The sequence below is a fragment of the Tiliqua scincoides genome, chromosome 1, assembly GCF_035046505.1.
Source record: "Tiliqua scincoides isolate rTilSci1 chromosome 1, rTilSci1.hap2, whole genome shotgun sequence".
NCBI lineage: Eukaryota > Metazoa > Chordata > Lepidosauria > Squamata > Scincidae > Tiliqua > Tiliqua scincoides.
Window position 1 is genome coordinate 36,819,266 of NC_089821.1, and position 15,124 is coordinate 36,834,389.

The 15,124-nt window shown below is 43.1% G+C and overlaps 1 protein-coding gene across 1 annotated transcript in view; it reads left to right on the top strand.

The window, feature by feature from the left end:
* NELL1 (neural EGFL like 1) overlaps positions 1-15,124 on the top strand; it is a 534,303-nt gene that overhangs the window by 174,814 nt on the left and 344,365 nt on the right. Inside the window, exon 12 of the mRNA XM_066619143.1 lies at positions 1,813-1,912. Coding sequence (XP_066475240.1) covers positions 1,813-1,912 — 100 coding nt within the window. The remainder of the gene's footprint in view (positions 1-1,812; positions 1,913-15,124) is intronic.

Genomic DNA, 15,124 nt, shown 5'->3' on the forward strand with positions numbered 1-15,124 from the left:
TGCAACAACTTTTAGAGTGCCGATAGGAAGCTTTGAACATCCTTGGGCTTGACACAGGGTAAGGGAACAAATGTTCCCTTACCTGGAGGAGACTTCCAACCTGCTCATTCCAGCACTGGATAACGTGTAGACTTTGTGGCCCTGCTGCACCAGCACTAGATATGATTGGGCTGCCCTTCATATAATCCAAATCATGATTTAGGTTATCATAGGAATATGAGCCTAGATGTTAGACAAAATGATTTTCCCTTTTAGTTCTAAATGTTCCTATCATACCAGCAGGCGACAGGCATCAATTATTCTGCAGTCTTTCAAAACATTAGGTTGCACAAACAAGTTGTTATTTTTCCATGATAGTGGATATTCTTATTTTATTTGAGCCAGGATTTAACGTCAAAATAAAAAAAAGCCTTGTTTGTTAGATGACAAGTGTAAATCATTTGTGATATTTAATATACTGTGGGCCCAATCCTATCCAACTTTTTAGTGCTGATGCAGCTGTGCCAATGGGGTGTACGTTGTGTCCTGTGTTGGGGTTGCAGTCATAGAGGCCTCATTGAGGTTAGGGAATGTTTGTTCTCTTATCTCAGGGCTGCATTGCAGTTGCATTGGCGCTGGAAAGTTGGATAGGATTGGGCCCTGTAGAACTTAACTTGATCACCCTGGAATATTTATTTCCATAGGCTGTCATATTTGAATCAAAGAAACTGATACAAAGAAGCAGAATACCCCATTTTAGTAAGACTGATCAAACATTCAAAGAAATGCTCTAGAACAGTGGTTCTCAGATGTTTAACACTGGGACCCACTTTTTTAGAATGAGAATCTGTCAGGACCCACTGGCAGGTCCTAGGAGAGGGGGGTAATTTGTACCTGGGCCCAGGGCAAAAAGGGGGGCCCAGGAGCCAAAGGAGGGGGCCCAGAAATTTCTTGGGATCTGACATTTTCCTATCTACTCAGATTTGTTGCCCATATGGGATGCTGGGGACATTACCATGACTGGGGATGCTACTGATACTGATGCCACACGGGTGGGTAGACTTGGGCTGCAAATACTTTTCCAGCTGTCGCTACCCTCTCCTCACCCTGTTCTGCTTTGCCCCTCCCTGCCTCTATTCTGCTCACCTGTCACCACCCTCCCCTGCTCTCACACCCCCGTTGCAAAGGGGCCCAAAAGAAATTTTGTACCCCCTGGTAAAATTCTTCTCGGAGGCCCTGCCCACTGGAAGCAATCTCATGACCGGAAGTGACATCATCAAGCAGGAAAATTTTTAACAATCATAGGCTGCAATCCTACCAACACTTACCCAAGAGTAAGTCCCATTTACTATCACTGTTAAAAGCATATACATAGTAGCCTGTTAAAAGTACAGAGTTGTAACATTTCTCTAAATGCAGTCACATACCATGGTAGCATCATGTCTAATATATTAAAATATTGAAATGAATGGGGACCCACCTGAAATTGGCTTGCTACCCACCTAGTGGGTCCTGACCCACAGTTTGAAAAACACTGCTCTAGAAAAACTATGAATTCTGCAAATGGTTAAACATATTATGGAAAGAGGAAGCAACTGTACAATTTTGAACTTAAAAGTAATGCTCTTTCTTTTAAACTGTGGGAATAGATATGTCCAAGCAGATTAAGTCAGCATTTGATGTTATGGTGTAAAAATGAATTTAGCTTACTGCCTGTCACTTTAGTACAGTTGTTGGCAAAGATCACTGGTGCTGTAGACTTGAAAACTGTGTGACCCGCATGTCATTTTCATTTTCATCAGTGTCATTCTTTAAAACATTGTTTATTTCCAGAATGGAATTCTAGTGAAAGTAACAGAGCCCTGTCCTCCACTGAACTGCTCAGAAAAAGATTACATTCTCCCAGAAAATCAGTGCTGCAGTGTCTGCAAAGGTAAGTAGGAGATGGGTAGATGTCTTGACAGTCATATGGCTCACTTAGTAAAGTCTTGAATTTGGAGCTGGAAAACCCCTTCTTTGATGTATGGTATCTCTTTGGACAATTCATTCATTTTATGTCTAAATAAAGTTCATGATCTGTGAAATCAAACAGTTGTAATATCTGTAAAAAATTAAAACTTGTAGTGCTGTCATTAGGTTGTTCACAATGGAGACTATAAAGTATTTGTGGATTGGAAGCTATTGACTTGAACAAGATGCAAATTGAGAAGCATGCCCCCATATTCACAAATGTTCTGGAATGGAACTCCTGTGGTTCTGGAGCATCCATTTGTGGCCTCTGCTGGGCTCAGGATGAGCCTGACAGTGGAAAAAGTTACTTCCAGTTTCTCCATGAAACAGAAAGTGACATTTTTAATGTCTTATAAGGGAGGCCCATGGAAGCCCCAGGCCACCTGAAGTGACTTTTTAAACTCTTGGGCTCAATGTGACATCCGTCTGTGGCCTCTGCTGGGGTCACCCTCACCTCCGGGCACATGTGAGGTGGGCAGACCCAATTCATGAATAAGTGTGTATTCAGGATCTGCAGATACAGGGGCCCCTCATATACCTTTTTGCACATGGTTTTTAAGGTCGACTCACATTTTGCTAGTATTTTACAGTTATAGATGAAATCCAAACAGTGTAACCAATACAGACATATGAAGCTGTCAGTAACAAGTCACAGGATAGGTTACTCTAGCTCAGAATAATCTACTCCAGCATTTCTCAACATTTGTCCCTTACTGTACCACTTCACATGTTCCACCTATTGGAAGTACCACAGGAAGTAAGTGGTGATGATGTTACAATGGGAATAACTGGTGATAATATCATTGCCAGTTATTGCCAGATTGGGAGGCCAGATGCAACGTGATAATCACTGGTAAGTAGCTCAGGGTGGACAGGAGAGCTTTTTCAAGCATTCTAAAAGTGCACACTGGAACTCTGTCTGCCGAGAAGAGCTTCCTACTGCTGTTTGTTGTGTTGCGTTGCTGGTCTCGCTGCTAGGCGGTGGGGCTCTGGGGGTCCCGGGAGTACCACTGGACACCACCTCAAGTACCATCGGTGGTATGAGTATCACTGGTGGAGAAACGCTGATCTACTTTGACTGGCAATAGTCCTCCAGGGTTTCAGGCAGGTTTTTCCCATCCATGTCAGAAGATACCAGGGATTGAACTTCAGATCTTCTACATGCAAAGCATGGGCTCCACTCCACTGAGCTACTGTCCCAATCCAAAGTTAAATTTATGACTGTGGTATATGCAGAGCAACAGCTACCACCATAATTATTGTGTAGTTTTTCTTCAGATTTCTCCAATTTCTCCTCAGTTCCAATATCTTCAAACCACAAAGAACATGTTATTCATAACTGCAGAATTAAAAGCGGAGCTGCTTTGCTCCTCAATACAACCTCAAAGGCGTGTGTAGAATGATGTATAATGTCACTAGCAACTAAATTCATAGATAATGATTGTTGCAGTTAAAGTACTTCGTTTAAAATATAATCAAGCAGTGACAGAACTCTGGAACAATTTCTTGATTGCAGCTTAATCATTTTATTTTTTGGTGATTTATCATCCTCTGTGAAACTTACTGCTATTTTATGGGTGAAGATTGTGTTACTTTGAGTGACAGATGCGATTTGTTCATTTCTTTCATTGGGTGTCCACATAAAGTTTCAAAAAAGCATTTTATATTGTTGCTGTCTAGTTTCTCAAACATGCCATCAGTCTCCACAAGCAAAGGTTATTCAATCCTCTTTCTATCTAAGAGGGAGGCAGTGAGAGAATATTTTTAAAAACATTTTTAAATAAAGTATTTTTAATTTTCTGTATACTAAAGTATTTTGCCTGATTGCTTTCGTTTGACCCAGGTAGGCAGTATAGAATTCATTTTATTCTTGTATAAAACAAGTATATGGCTTCTTCAGGAGGTACTTCAATTAGCATATTTCTCATCTTTCCCGGTCTAGCCTGAAGACTGGACTTGAGACATGTCTGTGTACAGAAAATGGAACATGTTCTGTTTTCTCAGATGCAGAATCAAACGGTTCTTATGCATTGCTGTGAAATTTAGAACTATTTCTAGGTTTCATTTTGTTAAGTCCCTGGTGGATGCGGAGAACTGTGGCTGTAATGGCTCTGCATACAGACGTTTAATAAAAAGAGGGATTACAAAAGTACAAGCATTCTTTCAGACATGACATTTTATTCTACGGCACACATTTTAAAATACAAAATACCTGTGTGTAGCATCCTTTGTGATTGTGCACATGTACTGTATATACATGTAAGAATGGCCCACCAAGGATCAACATCTGAGTAAAAAGGGGAAAAATGGTTCCAGTGGTCTTTAGATAATTCCTTTAATTCTCATGTGTTCTGTGGCATAAACTGTGCAATATAGATATGATTTTATGAAGATGTGCCCACATCCTCATACCATGGTATTCAGTTAAATAAATTCTAGGCAATTTTGTGAGTATTAATGAAATGTATGAAATATGCCTCCCTTTATATGAATAGTTCTGAAGAAGTTTTTGTTTTTTACACGGTTAATGCAAGTACAGCAGCACAGACCAGTTCAGAAAAGCCATTCCTTCTTGTGTTAGATGGAAAAGAGTGTTTTCTGAGAGAGAGCTGTCTCTAGTTTTTCCAAGTACTTTAAGTTAATTTTGGTGGCATGCTTTATGGCAGTGTAGCCACTTTTGCCCTGCCCCCCAGCACAAGAGGCAGAGGAGCAAAAATTACAATCTCTGATTGGCTGTCACAGCCTCTTGGGGAGAAGGGTGAACTGTTGCTGGGGCTTGCTCTGTGGTGCAGTTCACCCTTCATTGTCAGCCCCTGCCAACCCACCCACAGTACAGTCTGAGATGAGCTGGTTGCTGGCTTTTCTGGGACTGGGTAGGAATTCTTTTTTTAACTGTTAGCAGAATTAGCATGGTGCTTGCAGTTTTTTGCCTACCCCAGACTGGCTATGAATTTTGAATATTTTATTCATTATTATTATTAACAGTATTTATATACCGCTTTTCAACGAAGAGTTCACAAAGTGGTTTACAGAGAAAAATCCAATAACTAATGGCTCCCTGTCCCAAATGTGCTCACAATCTAAAAAGATGCAAAACAATACCAGCAGACACTACTGGGATGGGGTGGGCTAGTTACTCTCCACCTGCTAAAAAGAGGAGCACTCACTTGAAAATGTGCCTCTTACCCAGTTAGCAGTTATTAATTCAGGTTATAATGTATGGTCTTGGTCACTTTAGGAGGTGTGGACAGGGTAGGTAGGATTGTCTTAATGGTGTCCATGTTAAAGTGAGCGAAGTCAAGGGAAATGCCAGGATTGCTCATACATGACTCCCACCATGTCAGTGAGGCTGCCTGGCACTTCCGTTGGCTGGATGAGCTAGATCCCCCTGAGGTTTGTCTGGGGACGTTGAGGTTATCCTGCCACCTTGACTCTTTGGGGTTGATAGTGATAAACCACTTGGGCTTTGCCTGAGTTTGGCTATGCCCTAATTACATTGGGATAATTGTTAGCTCTTCCCCAGCCTTGATGCCCGCAAGTTGGGTGGTTTAGCTTAATCCCTGCTGCAGTTTTGATTGTTGTATCTTAATAAAGTGGCCCTAATATCCAAGCTTGTGTCTCATATGCATCTTTGAGGGTACATAGGTAAACAAATACATTATTTTTTTTAAAAAGGCTATACCTTTTTTAACCAATGAAAAAGTTTTTACTCAAATTCACTTCCAAAAACTATAAACTTTAACTAAGACTTGTAGGTATCATTAAAGCTTCTAGTTGCTTGTTCACTGTAGTAATACCTCCTATAACACTGGCTCCTATACAGTTGTTTCATTATAGCACTCTTTCTCCTGGGTGTAATTTTTAGAGTATTATAAAAAAATGAAAGCTGTTAAAATCTATACAACAGTTCTAAAGTATGATGCAGAAAAGTACTGCTGACTGGGCTGTGCTTCCAGCCAACAGAAGCTGCATTTTTTGGCTAGCACTGTACCAATGGGAGCAGTGCATTTTGGCTAGCACGGGTCCAATCACTCACTACCATAAAATGCTTTGGGAGAGAAAACAATGAACAAAAGCAATCTACCCTACATGCCAGGGTTGGGAACTCGAGTCAGTGACTTCGACTCAAGTCATGAAAACGTATGATTTTGGGTGACTTGGCGACTCGTGAGTCGCACATGTGGAAGACTCTGTAATAGACTCGAGTCAGACCCCTGCCTCGGCACTCATTCCCACGCATGCTGACTCAAGTCTGCCTGTGTCTGGGTGTGCTTGCTTACTGTTTTTGGGGCATGAAAAAGCCTGTGGGGTCAGAATTCCGATGGGGCGAGCAGCAGGGAGGCAGGAAAGGGTTAATGTTGCAATGAATGAGGGGGAGGCAGGAATGGGCTCTCTTTTCTGTCTCTGATAGGAAGGAAGGTACTGATGATCATTGGACAAAGGATGGGCGTTCTGATATTTTAATTAGCTGAGGGAGGGCAGGAGGAGGAGCCAAGGGGGTTCTTGCCTTAGGAATGGCTGCAGAAGTCCAGGGAGGGGAAGGGAGTTCATAGCGATCACTTTTGATAAAACAGAGATTTCAACATGGTTTGTTTCATTGCATTCTGCATGAAATTATGCATTGATTTATATATAACATGATAGTATTATTTAAAAATACCAAGGTTAAAAATTTTTTGGCCAGTAGTAGTGTCACCACCCCCCGTGCATGTGACTCAGTGCGACCTGCACTGCACCCCCACTGTGATGCCCCGATGTAGGGAGAAGTGATAGCAGCAGTGGTCAATTACATAGCAGGGTCTGAATTAATGCACCAATGCATACAGTACTACGAATACATCTACATTAGAACAGTGTTATGATTGTCTCCTAATTGTGCTGTTTCACACAGAACTCTGTTTTTCAGGAACATTTCCACAGCATTATAAGTTATTACTGTCTTGTCATTTTGACTGCTTTTTTTAGTTGGACACTGATGAAAACAAATTGGCATTTCACACCAAGTTAAAATGGTGAATATCCTTTCTTTGGAATAGTTCCACTGTAATATGGTAAGTTTCATTATTTACTGATAGAGGCTGATTTATTGCTTACCCTGAAGCAATCCAGTAGCTTGATAGTTAAGGCATTGATTTCTCAGGCATGAAGGAATTTGCTAGTTTACCCATAAAAATCAGTGACTCATGTTCCCCAAATAGTCTTCTTACTGTCCCCTGTTATGGGATTGCAAAAAAGTAACACATGAAGCAGAGCATCCAGATGTGCTATTGTGATCATGCAATACTTTTTAGAGCTGTAGTGTCCAACGGAAATATTCATTGGCAATGATTTGCTCTGTTGGATCACACACTACATTTCTTCATGTAGTCAGGTACTTGGGAATGTTCGAAGAAGGAATTGTGTAGAGCAGTGGTTCTCACCCTTTTCAGGCCAGGACCCACTTCTGAGAATGACATCTATCTGGGACTCACCAGAACTGATGTCATCGACCTGGAAGTGATGTCATGGCAGGAAGTGACACCATCAAGCAGGAAGTGACATCACCGTAATATCAGAGCCAGAAGTGATTTCATCAAACAGGAAGTGACATCACTGTTCTTACCTAGGAACTCAAACTGTAAATGACAAGAGAAAATATTCCGGCTCAGAAGCTTCTTCCAATTCTTCTCCCCACCCCCGCTACCATTGTACAATACCAGAAGTAAGCCCTTCTTACTGCCCATTGTGTTAAGTTGGGAACATCATTTAATGTAGCTTTGTGAAATTCTCCAAAAGGAAAGGTCCTTAAATCTTATTACTCACTCCCTGGAACTAGCCTGGGTCATGGTGCTTTGGAGACAAAGATGCCAGCAGGTGAAACAGTGTTTGGGCGGGCATAGGGCAATGTGGAAGTCGGGGCTCCTGAGTTCGCAAAATTAATGACATGATTCTGTGCTCTGAAAAGGTCTGGTGTTTATATTTACAAAGCAATTATCCATTTCTACTGAATATCTTGATGCTTCAAGGAATAAATATGAAAAGTTTAACAACCTGCATCTGTAAAACCACCACCAAGAAGTAGGAAGTTTTAAACATATGCCAGAACTGTCAGCTGGCAATAATAAAGCAAAATTGGTGAAAGACCATGGCAGAGCTGTAATTCTCTGAAGACTGAACCCAGAAATACAAGCAAGGATTGAGCCTTGTGGGCTTTGAAATCACTCAGCTGCCAGGACAGCCACCACCATTCCCATCATCAGTAATGCACCCCATTTTACAAATTACCCTGAAGATTCCAAATGCTGACTTTACTTTCACATACAAACCTAAAGATAGCCAAAATCATGGAACTGGGACATAAGAGGTCATCTAGTCCAACACCCTGTCTGTAGCTTCTCAGACATATGCTCAGTGCTTACTTTCAGCCCATTTCACACACAACCCTGATAATCACCAAAATCATGGAATGACCTAAAAGGTCATCTAGTCCAACCCCCTGTCTTTAGCTCCTTAGACATATGTTCAGTGCAGAAGAGATGACCAAGGCACTTGGAGAGATGTATCATATCTGTTTGACTACTTTTAATGGTGTGCATCAGAGAAGTGTGGGGCGGGGCCATGGAGCATCTCCCTCATTGCTGGAAAGATAGAGATGCCCTACTGTTCTCCTCCCAGCTGCTAAAAGGAGCCAAACAGTGGGGTAGCTATATTGGGAGCGCTTGCTTGTCCTGGCCTCTCCACACTCCCTCTCGCCTGGCTAAGCATGTGGCAGCAGAGTGTGGGCGCTGAAGCCTCCTCCGCCACCACCCATGGTCCCCACTCAGGACGCTTTTCCACTCCCCCTCTCGCCTGGCTGAGCACATGGCAGCAGAGTGTGGGCACTGAAGCCACACCACTCTAGGGCCCTTTTCCACTCTCCCTCTCGCCTGCCTAAGGTTAAAGGGAGTCAAACAGAGGGGTCCTGCATGCCCCCAAGAATGAGGGAGCACTCACCTGAAAATCTCCAGGTATGCTCTCCTCTCCTCTCCCCTCCTTTGAATGGGGCTGGGCAGCAGCATACTCACAGAGGAAAATTGGCACACTGCCTGCCCTGTGCATGTGCAAGCAGCTCTTTCTGTTTGTTTACTCTGTGCCTGGAACCCTAAAATAGCTCCCCAAGGGTCTGTTTGCCCTTTCTCAAAATGGCTCCACCTGGATCTACTTGCCCTGTCTCAAAATGGCTCCGTCTGTGTCTACTTGCCCTTTCTCAAAATGGCTCTGCCTGGGTCTACTTTCTCAAAATGGCGCTGCCTGGGTCACTTTGCCCTTTTTCAAAATGGCGCCGCTGATGTCATTTTGCCCTTTTTCAAGATGGTGGCCGCCATCTTATCGTGACCCACCAGAAATTCAATCACGACCCACAAAGTGGATCACGACCCACAGTTTGAGAACCTTTGGTGTAGAGCAACAGGTGCTAAACCACGGCTTGTGGGCTGGATCAGCTGACAGAAAGCCATCTTAGCATGGTGCTTTCTGTTCCATGCTGCAGCATCTTATCTGTCAAGCTTATCTTCTCAGAAAGTCATGCCGGGCAACTGCTTCCACAGCCCATCGTCCTATCAGGCTCTTTGCCCCAATTATTATTATTATTATTATCATCATCATCATCATCATCATCATCATCATCATCAACAACAACAACAACAACAACAACAACAACATTCATATACCACTTTTCAACAAAAAGTTCACAAAGCGGTTTACAGAGAAAAATCAAACAACTAATGGCTCCCTGTCCCAAATGGGCTCACAAGCTTAAAAAGATGCAACACCAGCAGACAGCCACTAGAAAAGACACTGCTGGGGTGAGATGGGCCAGTTACTTTCCCTAACACCCACTTGAAAAAGTGCCTCTTACCCAGTTAGCAGGGATGGCACAGGGATGGCTTTTCTGCACAGGGAGGGTTTTTTCTTGACGTGATCCACGGTTTGGAGACTGCTGGTGTAGAGAATAAAGCAATTGATTTGCATTCCCATGTAGACCTTATCCATGTTGACTTGGAAGTACGTCCTACTGAGTAGAGTGTAGCTTGCTCCCAAATAAGTGTATATAGGATTGTAGTCAAACAAACTTTGGAGAGTAGCTCTTAGATGCTTCATGACCTAGTCCTATCCAACTTTCCAGCACTGATGCAACTGCAATGCAGCCCCAAGATAAGAAAAGAAGTTTCCTTACCTTGAGGAAGCTTCCGTAGGATGCAGCGTGCACCACATTGGCACAGCTGCATCAGTATTAGAAAGTTGGGTAGAATTGGGCCCTAAGTTTGTGTTTGGAGAATTGTAATCTATATCTCATTGTAAAACCTGTGGACCAAGCCAATTGCACCATTCTTCACCCACATGAAATGAGCTTGTCTACCTGTTCCTTGAAGCATGAATTTGATTACTGTTATAATTAGCTTAAAATGATAAAAGGGTCATTGCATAGTCAAATAAGTTAAAACACAAAATTTAATCTAGTGGAAGCAATTGTAATAAAGACATAAGGATGTCTTCATTAGAAGACAGCCAAGTGTAGAAAAATTGCACTTCCAACCTTGAGGGACCTGGTAGTGTATTTGACTATAATATTTGGAAAAGGAATAGAGGTCACGCAGTAGGTCGTAGCTCTAGAAGAGATGCTTTTCAAGATAGGATTCCCCTTTTGGAAGTATATAATTATATTTCAGATGCTTTCAATGACTTTGCTGAATTATTCTACACATTTATGAACTGTCTGGGGAAAAACTTGTTCTGGACATCTGTTCTGAATTGTTTGTTTTTGTAGTTCATGCCAATTTGCCTTTTCATCTGTGTTGGACTGAAATTAGTAGTTGATAAATTGAGTTTTTATCTGTCCCAAAGATACATGTGTAATGTGGAAATTTATGTTAAGCAAAACTTATTTTCACAACTTTATTCTGTACTTTAATAATGTCAAAATAAATGCAAGGTAAAAAAGCTTGGGAAGGGGAAGGTTTCTGAGGAATCCAATATGCTGTCCATGGTGATGTCCCAGTTTTTAAAGCGCATGCTAGATAAAGGAGCAGTGGTGTCCAAGATCCCAGCTGTGTTGAGTCTATGTTTAAGTGATACTAATGGAACAAGTTAATCACAGCTAACTTGAGTGCTGCTGTTTTTGATGAGATTAACAGCCCTGTCTCCAGCCAGTCTCATTGGGCCCAGTGGGATCTACATCTTAGTAAATATGCATAGGATTGCAGGTTTAGTTCTGATAAATATGAGCTGAATCAGAGCTCCAATGACCTTGAAATTATTTGGCCTCATAGTCATGGTTAAGCTGTGCTCAGTGGAAACAAGGAGAGATTGGAACCTCAAATATCCTTCTAGTCACATAGGCCTAATGAACAGACTAAGGGCACAATCCTAACATTTGTTTAGGGCAGCGCAAGTCCCTTGTGTCAGCCCTGGAGGTTCACAAACATGCCGTAAAGCACGTTTGCAACTCCTCGAGAGTTGGCTGGGCTGGTGCAGGGAAGCGCGCCAGCCTGTGGAGGCTGCATCTAATCTCCATGCTGACTTGGAAAGAGGATTGCATCGGCCAAGCTCAGCCAACGCAGGCAGGAGCAATGCATTCTGGTGCGGGAGAAGGGCATTCCAGGGGGCGGATGGGCGGGGAGTGAGCAGTGGGTCTGGGACCTGGCTGTTATGCCAAATCCCAACCCTGCTCCCCAAGCAGTGTGGAGCAGCTGCAAGCCACTCTGTTCTACTTGGACGTATGCCACCTCTGGAGGGGGCACAAATTTGAAGAGACCCATTGGGGCTGTGGTGGCTTACCAGGGGTAAGGGGAAGAATTTGTGTGCTCTGTGAGCACACAAGTGAGAAGGCCCCAATCTTGCGCTGGGTATAGCACAGGCCTCCTTAAGAGGATCTTAAAGTGTAGGTAGATTTGTGTGAGAGAAAGTGTTTCTTTAGATGTCCCAGTTTTAGAAAGTTAAAGGTTTTAAAGGTCATCCAGCCCATCCGAGCTCATTCAGAACTTTTATCGCCTCCCTAGGATGCGATGGAAAGGACAGCTAGAATTTAGTGTTGTCTGCATACTGATGACTTCATCCCCCTAATCTCTCAATGAACTCACTCAGCAGTTTCCTATAATGTCAGGGGCAAGATGGACTGCAAATTGTGTAGAACAGTAATTTCCTAGCACCATCATTGGAGGTCCATCTTCCAGAATATCTGGAAACTATTGTACCTGAAACAGTGCCTGCCAGTCCAGTCCTGCTAGGCAGCTTACCCGTGTTGAAATATATCATGATTGATGCTATCAAGATTCAGGAAAACCAAAAGTTATACACTTTATGTGTTACAGTTTAGATCAGGGGTGTCAAAGATAAGGCCCGCGGGCCGGCACCATTTCAGGTGGCCCCCAGGCTTTGGGGGAGTTCTGGGGCTGCCCCACCCCCGCTTGCTCCAACCGCGACTGGAGTTCTGTTCCAGTCACGCCTGGAGGTAAATTCTAAGGGCTGGGAATGCCACGCACTGCTTCTCCAGCCCTCAGAATGACGTTCTGAGGCCCCATAAGACCTTGTAAGGTCACTTCCGGGTTCTTGGAAAACCCAGAAACTACCATTCAAGGCCTTATGAGGCCTCAGAACGTCATTCTGAGGGCTGGAGAAGCCGAGTGTGCCTTCCCTGGCCTCTGGTCCATCCCCAGGCATGGGCACAGCTTGCCCGCGGCCGGAGAGGGAGAGCAACGGCCAGAGCAACTGTGCTCACCTTTCCCGGCCTCTGGTCCATCCCTAGGTGCGGGAGCAGCTCGCCCGTGGCCGGAGAGGGTAAGCGAGGGCTGGAGCAGCTGCGTGTGCCTTCCCCGGCCGTCGGAACTCCCTCCAGTTGCAGGTAGGTGGGGGCTGGGGGAGCGACCAGGAACTTGACTGGCTGGTGGGTGGCTGAGTGGGCAGGAGGGGGGGAAGCTGCTAGTAGGAGAGCCACAGAGGCTTCTCTGGGGTGGGTTAAGAGGATGGGGTCTGGGGAGCTGAGGCAGAAGAGAGAGGCTGCTTGGGGTGGAATTGGGTCTCGGGGGGCTGAGGCAGGCTGCTTGGGGGGTGTTAAGAAGATGGGGTCTGGGGTAGGGTGAGGTAGCAGAGTAAGGGGGATGCCTCACTGGGTTTTTTTAAAAAAAAAAAAAACAGGAAGTGATGTCACAAGTGATATCACTTCCTGTTTTGAGGTCACTTCCGGGTGCCACATTTGGAGTTCGGCCCTCAGCAGGTACCATAAATCCAATGTGGCCCCCAGGATGAAATGAGTTCGACACCCCTGGTTTAGATCATCCACTGTAGCCACCAAACATACCCAGTGTCATGTTTAAACTGAACATGATTTGGTTGAATCAAAGAAAAGTATGCATATGTAACTGGGCAGAATTATGATCTTAAAAAAATGTAAGATCTTATCCTGCTAACTCTTCTTCTAGAATACCTTTGACAAATAATATGACAGTAGTACAAAAAGACTTAGATTCTTAGCAACAGAGTGTGAAGAAATGTAGTCTGGGACCTGGAGTTCACTTCATGTAAATCTTGCTTTGACATTCATAATGCAAAGTGTAATTCTATCCATATAAAACAGATAAGTCTCCAAGGTGATTCATAAATCCCTGAGACGAGGGAGTTCTCAGATTTCAAGAATGCATGAAGCAAGTAGAGTTTCTGACAGTTAAGATTTTGCTGAAAAAGGTTATACTACAAAACTTAAAGAAAGAGAAGTAATAGACTAGACCACTTAAAGTCAAGTTAATGGGGAAAAGTTCAGTTTTTGATGGAACATAACGGAGAAAGATGAAAGAAACTCAATATTACATGTAGCTTTAAAATATATATATGTATTTGGTATTTTCAGAATGACTACAGGGCCACCGAAATGGAACATATTGCCCTGAAGTTTCATTTCTCAGTGCTTTTTGTTTTGAAGTTAAGTCACTTTGTGCTCAGCCACCTAAATAAAACTTGGATTAGCTATTTTCATGATCGTATTTATTGATAAACTCTGTAAGTGTATTTTCTTTTAGTTTGACTGGATGGAAATCTGATGGTGTAAGAAAAGTAGCAGTAAGAACAATATAACACTGAGTTCTCAACATACATGCTGGTTCCGTTCCAGAAGCCTGAATGGAAGTTGGAATGTATGCACCTCAAAACAGCTTGGTTTTGTTGATCCACTGCAAAAGTACCACAAAGAACATACTGCAACTGTGCAAAAGAACCAATATAGCAATCCGTATCTTGGATGTCTATAACTTGAGAAGCCAGTATAGTGTGAACTCAGTTGGAGATTCTGTAGGTTAAGTACACATAATCAACAATGTCTGTTTAACACACTCTTTTTTAGTTTTTAATGCATTAAACATTATATTGTTCATGTTGAAAAAGGAGCTGAAGGAAGGAGCGAACGAACATAGAAAGCTGCCTTATCCTGAGCTAGACCATTGGTCTATCTACCCCAGTTGTTGTTTTTTTGGTGGGGGGGGGGGTGGTGACTGGCTGCAGCTCTCAAGTGTGAGGATCATAGAGTTGGAAGGGGCCTAATAGATCATCTAGTCCAACCCCTGCCTGTAGCAGGAAATCCGCCTAGAGCATCTCCAACAGGTGCTTGTTTACAGGTCTTTCCAAGTCTGTCCTGGAGATGCTGCATGGAACTTTAGATCTTCTCTATGCAAAGTATATTCTCCATCACTGAGTTATAACCCCATCCCTTTTTATAACAGGAATATGGGCTCCCCTTTAAAATAATGCCTTGAATTCTGTACAACTCATATGAATATTACAGTTGTGGTGGCCTGTTCTTCGCAAAAAGGCTATGACCACCAAATGGAGTTGAAACCAAATGGATGTTGCTGAGAAGAGCTCTTAAGATAGATATTTTATTTTTACTTAAGCAATGCTGTCTATGAAGATATCTTGACAATAATTCAGAAACTTCAGTTGGTACAAACTGCAACTGCTTGATTATTGTCTGGGGACCCATTAAAGCCCTACATGGCTTGTGGCCAGTTTACCTAAGGAAGCACCTTCTCCTATATAGTTCTTCCACCTTCATAGACATACAAAGGAAGTATGCCACTAGAACTCACAAAGTGTTTATGTACTACAACTTCAACTTTTCATTCTGCTGTGA